The following is a 10259-nucleotide window of genomic DNA, read 5'->3' on the forward strand; positions in this document are numbered from 1 at the left end:
TCAACAGAAATATTTTTTTGAAAAGAAAGAAATGTAACTAAAGCTATCTAAAGAAATGGATATGGGGAGTAAACAAATTAAATATGAGGTATCCTCAAGAATGAATACTACTTCTTATCTCAGTAAACACTATACGTAAAATCAAGTACATTCATGAGAAAACAAAAACATTAAGACAAACATACCTGTGTTTAACAGGAAGTTTCTCTGCAACACAGATTGCATTTTCTCACTGTTCAGATTATGACTCAAATTTGCTAAAATGAACAAGCACAAGTAAAAATTGTAGCTTATCTCTTACCTTACTATGAATTTTGTAGTTTACTGTACTTTTTCATTGACTAAACTAATAAATAGACCTGGGATGGATCCTGAGAGAAATTCTCTCATGGGGAGGGAAACCAAAGTGGTGGGTGATCCCTCTACAAGATGTTCATTGGGGACTGAAGGTCTCTCTTACCAGTAAAATATATTGTGTCATAAGGCAAAAAGAAAAATGAGAGAAGAAATTATTAGTTAGTAAATGTATCAGACCTATGGAAATGGAATGTTAAAAGTCTCTCCAGAGGACATGTGAACTAACCTACTTACAAAACTAAATAATAAAACAAACAGATTTGAATGAGTAGTACTTGATTCTTCTTTTATTTTCATGATTTATACAGAGATATATTTACTACTTTTTACTTGAATGGGTTATAACCCATAAACTCATTTCTTATCTCTATTGTAAAAGCATCATGCTGGTATCAATCAGAAGAAAATTAATGCAGAGAATAAACTAACAGTCAATAGAAGTGCTGGGGGGTGGGAGGTAGAAAGGGATATTGAAGTAACACAGACACTAACAAGAGCAGACAGTCATATTGTAAGACCCGTGCACCATGCACAAATCCCACACATCAGGTTGGCTCATCTCACAAAGACCACGAGGTAGAGACTGTTGCAATAAACATGAAGTTTTATTATTCCAGCATGCTGGGCTCACTTTCTCTCCAGGACAAAAGCGGCCCCCAGTTTACAATACAAGCACCTTTTATACAGTTTTTCCTGAACAGATCTTTATGACAGGATGAGTTGTTGGTTATCTGTGGCACCCTTGGATTTATAGGTAGACTTTAGCAGGCTGGCACCCGGATAGATCTAGATCTGTGGCACCTTTAGATTTACAGGTGGGCTTTAGCAGGCTGGTACCCCCGATAAGGAACGGCGCTTCTCTCAATGTATATCTTCCCTGGGGCATGGCCAGTAGGCTCTTAGATAAGGTACTAGCCAGTTCCTGGAACCAGGTGGGGGCCATTCCCTTCTTGGAATGTTTAGTGTACTTGGGCCCGCCTGCCCTGCCCTTTGTATGGCCTCTTTAGAAGCTGCTTAATAGCCCCTTAGAAGCTGCTTTACATCTCAATAGCCCCTTAAAAGCTGCTTAATATCCCCTTAGAAGCTGCTTTACTTAGAATGTCATTAGCAAGAATTTGTCACAAAACTGTGTACACTAAAGTTTATATTTTTCTACCATCCCTACAATTATATTTTTTTACAATTATATTTCTTTACAATATCACCATCTATAATTTCAAAGCACAGGAAAAGATGGTTTTAAAAGATCCCAGAAGCCTGGGAGTTTCTTCAAGAGTGAGAGCCATGGTAGGATTTACCCACTAGGTGCTAGAATCAAAAACAAAAACACCCCAAGGAGCATCTTGAAAGAGAAAGAAATACCCTCTCTTCATACCTCCTCAAAGCTGCCATTGCAGTGCAAAAGCAGACACAGAAGATAGGTAAACAAATGAGTAAAACTGAATCGGGCTCATAGATTATACAGCTTGCTGACCATTACTCTGGAATATACAAAGGTTCTACAAATAATATTTTGGGAAAGAAAGAATTTTACATAAAAATTTTCAAGGCTTTCCATAATCACGTTCTGTGGCTTCACAAAATTCTGGCTGTTTTTGCTGCATTGGCTTCTTTACTAATAAGACAATAAGTTTAATTTGTCCTGTGTAGATGACATGTTAAAACATGTAAAATATCTTAGTAAAAACAGAACATTGTTCTGTAATGATATTCACTGAGAAGATAGCAGGTTACAAATACTTTATTTAAAAGCAAATACTGCATTTTAATGGAATGACCACAGTAAGGGGGCTAGCAAGTTTCTGAATCATTGAATAAAACATAACTAACCTTTTATGATTTGAAGATTCTTCAAATATTTATGGATCCACTGCTTTTAAATTTTTCACTTATTATCAGTTTATTCTATCATTTGTTAACATGACACTATACAAATTTTGACAAATAATATTATTAAAACAGTACACAAGACTAGACTAGACTTTGCTGTTGTTTTAATACATTTTTTGCTTATATATTTGGAACCCTCTACTACAATGTTAATAGTTCCAAGGTTCACAAAGATTTCTAAATTGTAAGAATGCATTTTATATTTAATTGCACATTTCTGCCCTCAGTTGGTGGCTGGTTCCTATTTTTGTGGCTGCATCAGCTCAGTTCTTCAGACCAGGATGACGTTTACTTTATCTTTTTGTGCTTCTCGGGTTGTTGACCACTTTTACTGTGATTCTCGCCCACTTCAGAGACTATCTTGTTCTGACCTCTTTATCCACAAAATGGTATCTTTTTTCTTATCCAGCATCATTGTCTTGCCTACCGTCATAGTCACTATTGTTTCTTATATGTATATTGTGTCCACAGTTCTAAAGATATGCTCCACTGAGGGACGTAAGAAAGCCTTTTCCACTTGCAGCTCTCACCTGGGAGTCGTGAGTGTGCTGTACGGTGCTGTCTTTTTTATGTATCTCACTCCTGACAGATTTCCTGAGCTGAGCAAAGTGGCCTCCTTATGCTACTTCCTGGTCACTCCTATGTTGAATTCTTTGATTTGCTCTCTGAGGAACAAAGATGTCAAAGAAGCTTTGAGAAAGATCCTGGAGAAAAAATATATTTTTATTTAATTCTATTTAAACAGTGATGTAACTGAAAAGCCTGGACATTACGGTAATTCAGGGAAGCATTAATGCAAGGAATGCTTCCATTGACCTTAGAAATATTTAATCTTAGGGAGTTTATTTATTTGAATAGCCTGTACTTGATGCTGACTATAATTGTCTGTAATAGAAAATGTAAACTGTTTCTTCTGGCTGTTAATTTTGGAATGGATCTCTCCCCAATTCCCCTCATTTTCAGTAAAGGTAATGATTACCATGTAAATTGTTTTTAGGGAAAATACGTTTCCAAGTTCACTAGTATGCATTGTTTATCTTGAGTGAGTAATGTGTGTTATGAGGTTAGGGATATAATTGGCAGAAGTAACAAAATCTAATGTAATAAGCAGAGGAAAAAAACCATCAGATTTACTTAAGAAATGTTTTCAAGTGTGTAGTGAGAGTTTCGGATACTCTGCAGGGCACAGTCATAAGGGTGGCATGTGAGACATTTTTATTTGTCCAGAGGCTGGAAGAATGATACATTTATTTCATGATTTCTCTGTATGCAATCATTATTACTTTGTGAAAGTAAAGAGAATCCATTTTTAATTTATGCCTTGTGTTCATTCATTCATCAAATTAATATTTATTGAATTTTGATGAATTCTTGGCCTTATGAAAATTCCTAAATATAAATCATTAATTTCTGTACTTAAGAAGCTCAAAATCAAATGAGGGAGACATTGACTAGATGGAGAAACTAAAATGTCACATATTAAACACAGCAGTTCAAGATACATATAGAAACTACAAAGGAAGTGGAGCCTCTCAAGATGAGTGATCTAATGGTCATGGAAAACTTTCTAAGTCCATTTTTAAAAATAGACAGAATAGAGGAAGATAAAATAGACAGGCTTTCATGCAGAGCGAAATAACTATGTGGCTAAATGCATGGAGTTTAATAACTGATTTTTAATGTGCAAAGCAGGGAGTGAGAGTTGAAATTTAAAAGGAAATCCATGGAAATCCTATATTACACATATGCAGACCTATGTGACAAGCAAAGTAAGATGACCTTTTTTCTTCAGGAAGGGGGGATGCATTGAAGATTTTTAAGAAAGGTAATATTGTGTTCAGATGGGCATTTTACAAAAATCACACTCATCTCTTTGCAGAAGATAAGTATTTATAGGATAAGATGAGAATTAAACTATGTTGTGGTATTTCAAGTAAGAAGTTACAGTGGTTTTAATGAAGGCAGTAATATTGGATATATAGTGAAGAGAAAAAGTATTTTGCTGCTGTCCCAGTTCCCTCAAAAGACAGGTTCTACACCAAAAGACACGAGCTACCAACACCACCCCAAAATCTGCTTATAAAGTGGGGGTGTCACTCTGAGAAAAGTGGGCCACTGTTCCTGCCCCCAGTTTGGGAACAGTAGAGTAGAGGTTTTACACAGAATGAAAGGTAGATCATAGTAACAGAACTCCAGAGCTCTCCCCAAGTGAACTGACCTTATTAAAAACAAAGAGTGAGAAAGACCAAGCATAAGTGACCCGTCAAACACAAAAGAGATTTGGTGCTAAACAATTAAGAGGTAACCATGAGGCTGGTTGCCTCAAGAAGAACTCTCCTGAAGTTAGAACAAACTTCAAACAGTGGCCTCAAATACTATTCTCGCAAGTGGGAACCAAGTATTAGTAGGATCAGACTGTGGAGCAATACAAGAGGACTTCAAAAAAGTACTTGGAAAATAAAATTAAAAGATAAAAATAAAAACTATAAACTTTATTTCTCAATGTAAGTTTCACAAGTTCAAGACACTTTTCTAAGTGAAGATACCAGCCATTTAGTCCATCCCTGAAGAACTGAGGATTCTAGAAATTTAACCACATCAATGCAGTCTTTTTTACATTATTAACTGAAGGAAAAATGGGTGATAGGTGCCCTTTAAAGAATTTTTAAGATTAGTTTTGGAGTGAGCAGAACTGAGGCCATGTTGGGACCTAGAACCTCCTGGGCTGCAGCAGGGGGCAGATTTCAAAAGGGACAGGGGTTTTTTTTTTCCTTTCTCTTTCTCCCCATCCCCTGACTTTATAAATTGTTGGCTAAATAGAAAAACAAGGCAGTTGAGAAACTAATCAGTACTTTGCAAGACTAACAGCTGCCCTTTGAAACTTGCAGAAATTTCAAGAAGTGATCGAGGCCAAATGTCTGGAAGCTAACCCTATGCACCAGCAAAGTCAGCCAGAGCCTTGCAAACCTGCACAGAGACTTTGCAAAGAAGCTGACTTCACCCAGAAGCAAATAAAAATCCTGCAGAACCCTGAGATAATGGTGAAGATGAGAGCAAAAACCACATGGAGTCTTGGCAAAACTTTGCACCTGACCCCTTATGTGAAGCCCCCATAGCTCACGTCCCCTTCTCTCCTGCTTCTCATTTCCTACCTTCCATTCCCTCAGCCCCCTTTTAATTAGCCCCTCAGTAAATGAGTCTTTGAGATGGGGTCGCCTACTGTTTCCTTTAGGGGAATAAAGCTGCCTTCCTATTCCACCAACAATTTGACTTTTGAGTCACTTGTTTTTTTACTGTTTGGGCAGCCGGCAGCCAGGCTTGGGTCTGATAACATTAGGGAAAAAAAGAAGTCAGAAGAAGCCAAATCAAGACTGCAAGGAAGATGCTTAGTGATGTCCCATCAAACTCTAACAATTGCCTTTATTTGATGAGAGAAATGAGCAAGAGGTTTGTCGTGGTGCAGTCCTCTCTGGTGAAGCCTGCTTGGGCATTTTTCTGCCACAGCTTTAGCTAACTCTCTCAAAACACTTTCATAATGAGCAGTTGCTACTGTTCTTTGGCCTTCCGTAATGTCAACAAGCAAAATGCCTTGAGCATCCCAAAAAACTGTTGCCATGACCCTTTCTCTTGACTGTTTCACTCTTTCTTTGACTCGACCACTTAGGCTTCTTGGTAGCTATGGCTTTGATTGTGCTTTGTCTTCGGGATCTTTTCCTTCAACTTGAAGGACTTTTTTTTTTTTTAGGATTTCTTCCATGCAGATCTAGTGATGATAAATTCCATCAGCTTTTGTTTGTCTGAGAAAGTTTTTATCTCCTCTTCATTTCTGAAGGACAGAAATGCTAAATAGTATTCTTGGCTGACAGTTTTTTTTTTTTTTTTCAGCTTTTTCAATATAATAGTACCTCCTTATCTATGGGGGATATGTCCCGAGACCCCCAGTGGATGCCTGAAACCATGAATAGTACCAAATCCTATATATACTCTGTTTTAATCTATATATAAATACCTATCAAAAAGTTTAATTTAATTAATATTAGTTTAATCTGGTGCAATATGTTGCCATCAATCAGAATATGTTTTCTGATTATGTCTTTTAACCACAAATGTAATGCCTTTTCTATCCTAACTCAGCATTTATCATGCACGGTGGCCATACTTTCGCAGTTTGAGGTGGGACAGCAAAACATGCACAAATTTCTTTTTCCTGTTTTACAAGTTCACAGATAAAAGAACTTTTTAAAAACATAGACCTTAGCAACCTCAGCATACATTTTTTCAATTCTTTATTAAGTGGAAAACCCACTTTCACCTTTTCCCTTAAAGTAAGCATTTTATGGCTGCTCTTTAGGATATCTAAATTCCCAGTTGTACTACTCTTTCACGGTGAGACCATTATTGAGTAGAATAAGGTTTATTTGAATACAAACATCACAATACACAACAGTAAATCTGATAACTGAGAGGCTAAGTGACTAACAGGTAAGTAACATACACCGCATGGATGTGCTGGCGAAAGGGAAGATTCATGTCCCAAGTGGAACAGAGTAGGACAGTGCAAGATTTCGTTATGATACTCAGAAGGGCATGCAATTTAAAACTTATGAATTATTTATTTATCTAATTTTTTATTTAATATTTTGGATTGCATAATTAATGTCCACAAACTTTGATAATAAAATACAAATTAAAATTCACTATACTGGGCCGGCCCTGGGGTGCACTCGGGTGAGTGCAGCGCTTGGGAGCGCAGCGGCACTCCCGCCGCGGGTTCGGATCCTATATAGGGATGGCCGGTGCACTCACTGGCTGAGCGTGGTTCAGGCGACACCAAGCCAAGTGTTGCGATCCCCTTACCGGTCACAAAAAGACAAAAAAAAAAAAAAAAAAAATTCACTATGCTCTTTTCTGTATCTGTTGTCATGTCCAATTTTGATTTATAATATTATTTATTTTTGCCTTCAATTTTTTTGCTCAATTTGATTGAAACTTGCTTATTCTGTTGTCAGCTACATTACTAGTAATGGGAACACACATTTTGTAGTTGATGTAAGGCAAATATTTAAACCCACCCTAACCTTTCCAGTCAAATATCATGTGCCTATATAGATCATTTTCTCCATCTTTAATAATAAACCAGTCTCTTTTTAGGATGTTTTAATGATAAACCTGAAAAGCTTTACTCCAAATGCAATTCTTTAGCTAATATAAAATTTCCAATTGCAAAATTAATTCCAGAAAAAATCATAAACATGGGGAATTCTTTTTCAACTTTTTTTTGGAGGAGTGGACACCTCTGTTGCCTTTGACTTTAACACCCCTTTTTTTTGGAATTCTGTCTATGACAGGGTTTCTATAATACCATTCTCCCTTAGACTTTCATAGAAAAGAGAACCATAGTAAACACTGTTCTTCCCCACTCAGATCCCTTTTACTGGGTGGGTCAGGGCATCAATCCGTCAGTTGTGAAAAATTGCTCATAGTGATTTTATGGAAGAAAAGTGCATTGGAGGAGCCTAAAAGAATTCAGGATCTAGCCCAATCTACCTATAGATAAGAAAAAATCAAATACAATGCACAGAGCTACCATCTTATAACAGGTGTGTTATAGCTTTTTTTTTAGAAACATAACTTTTTGTCTTTACATTGATCATATAGGAATTTCAGATTTAATAACCTCTTGAAGTTAGGAAGCAAAATCAAGACAGACATTGGACTTCATCCTCAGTCTTAAGGTTCTTGGGTTTGCCAGGAAGTGACAGTTTTATTTATTCACTGTAAGGCTGAGAACACTTGAAGTCAAGCTCTTTAAGCACATTCTCAAGTATGATATTCAGTCAAGACCTTAACAATTTAATCAATGTTTTAAATTGTATCCTGTTAAAAAGAGAGCAAATTCTTATTGAACCTATGTAAACAGCCAAATAACCATATTTTCATAAAAATCACAAGAATACCCACAGTTTTCAAACTTTGGAGGAAACAGGGAAAAAAAACAAATGACTCTCTCTTTGTTCATAAAAGTATATTTTACTAAGCTGTTGTAGGTATAGATAGCTTAAGATATCAGTTTTTCTTAAATATTGAAAATAAAACTTTTAAGTAAAGAACCAACAGTGTTTTAAGTAAAAGTAATAAGAGCATTTTCTTTATCATTTATTTGACCTTATCCAATTAATTTGATCTTGATTAACAGTTTTGTAAACCCACCAGATTTCTTATTAGAGTTCTGAAAAACTTTCATTTTGTCCATTGGTCTGAAAGTTATTTGTAACCTGTATTTAAGAGTACTTGTTACAGTTTTTTACTAATCTGATTGCAGATGACTTTTTAAAAAATCAAAACAGTGGATAACAGAGACTTAGAATAGTCATAGTTAAAATCTAATGAAAACTTGTTATAATCAACAGTTGGCCAGGAAACTTGATTTTTTCTATTGCATACAGCACCTTAACATAACAACCCAAATCTGACTGATAGGGTCACAGAAAGACCATCAGACTTTTATAAATTTTATATTATCTTTAGAATATTTCTATCACCAACATACTCATAAATGTAACTGAAAGAGGATCTAATAGTATTTATCATTTAACAAATGTAATTTGTCATATAATTTACCAAGTAAGCTTAATCATTTAATATCCCCACAAGATAATAGATATATTATATGAAGTTTTCCAGGGGCGCAACTGGAAAATCCCAAGGACTTAATTCATTGAAACAGGATCACAGGTCACTGTGAAATAATAGCCATTTATTAAACCAAAATTATAATCAGAGACTTCAAAAGCAACTCAGAAAGTTAAATGATATAAAAACCTTAACCCTTTCAAAGCTCAGTTTCCCAAGTAATCAAATGCTTAATAAAGACAACATTTCAGTGTTAGATGATAACAGCAGTTATCTAAACCTTTTCAAGGGTAGGAAAAGTGAGGGCTGCAGGCAATTATAACCTGAAAATTACAGACAGTGAGATATAGAAAAAGTTAAACCTCTGAGATATGAATCTAAGAAGCTTCAAGAGGAAGACTTTACAACATATGAGAAATAAGAAATAAGATTTTGCACCAATAAGAAATAAAATTTTTATCCTAAATGAAGACAGAATTTTCAACCTGGAAGCAGGGAGATTAAATGAATCTCAGAAAAAACATGACAAAAGTAGAAACTGTAGTTTAGAAGACGGCTGTTGTGGGGGTGATTCTGTTCTTTATCAGTGTCTTTTTAATATCAAAGTTCAATCATTAGAAAGATTTAGAAATAATTTCCTTGCAATTATTGCCAGCTTAATTAAATATAATTTTTTTTAATAAATTACCCTTCACAAACCATTATTACAACTTAGACATTTCTATGACATGATTTAAACTTTCTGTTTTATCTTATATTTACTCTTTCCTAGCTAACCAGTTATTTTATTTTAGGACAAAGTTTGCTACATAAGATTCTTTCTTGCAAAAAATTATCCTTTTTTAAAACTTCCTAAATTTATCTTTTGAAATAACTTTCAATAAGCTCTGACTTTTAGCTCTTAATAACCTTAAGTTTAGTGAAAACCTAGGAAGCAACCAATTTCTATTATATACCAAAGCATTCCATGAATACGTATTTTGTAATGTTTAAAACCATAGGTTTTAATCTGAAACAGAACATATTCATTAATAAACCTACATGTCTTTTGTTTCTTTGAAATAAGAAGTCAAAGCATATAAGCTTGCATTTATACTGAGTAATTAATGTCTTGGTATTATATTTTATTAGGAAATTATCTAGAAATTCAATGAACACGTATCATTTAATTTACCCTATTTATTTTTAACAATTACATCTAGATTACTTATGAAAACCAAGATATCAGACAACATTTTAAGTTAATCCCATGTTAACCACTTTATAATCTGTGAATATCAGATGCCTATCTAAGTAAGAACTTCAAAGTTAAACATGTGGGTACTTTGTCAATAACTCAGAAGATACAGTTTCTTTCACTGAACTAACAACATTTTTAG

At 35.0% G+C, this 10259-nt stretch overlaps 1 protein-coding gene across 1 annotated transcript; it reads left to right on the top strand.

The window, feature by feature from the left end:
• The first annotated feature begins 1590 nt into the window (after positions 1–1590).
• LOC134391694 (olfactory receptor 9K2-like) lies at positions 1591–2978 on the top strand. Its single transcript, XM_063115671.1, has 2 exons — positions 1591–1644; positions 2475–2978. Exons 1-2 carry the CDS (start codon positions 1591–1593, stop codon positions 2976–2978), a joined length of 558 nt encoding a protein of 185 aa, XP_062971741.1.
• The last annotated feature ends 7281 nt before the right edge of the window (positions 2979–10259 follow it).

The sequence above is a fragment of the Cynocephalus volans genome, chromosome 12 (assembly GCF_027409185.1).
Source record: "Cynocephalus volans isolate mCynVol1 chromosome 12, mCynVol1.pri, whole genome shotgun sequence".
Classification (NCBI taxonomy): Eukaryota; Metazoa; Chordata; class Mammalia; order Dermoptera; family Cynocephalidae; genus Cynocephalus; species Cynocephalus volans.

Bases quoted from the DNA above. Each gene is read 5' to 3' on its own strand.
- LOC134391694 (XM_063115671.1), top strand. From the start codon at position 1,591: ATGGTTTTAAAAGATCCCAGAAGCCTGGGAGTTTCTTCAAGAGTGAGA. The intron at 1,645-2,474 runs GTAGGATTTACC...TTCTGCCCTCAG, and splicing joins CTTCAAGAGTGAGAGCCATG to TTGGTGGCTGGTTCCTATTT.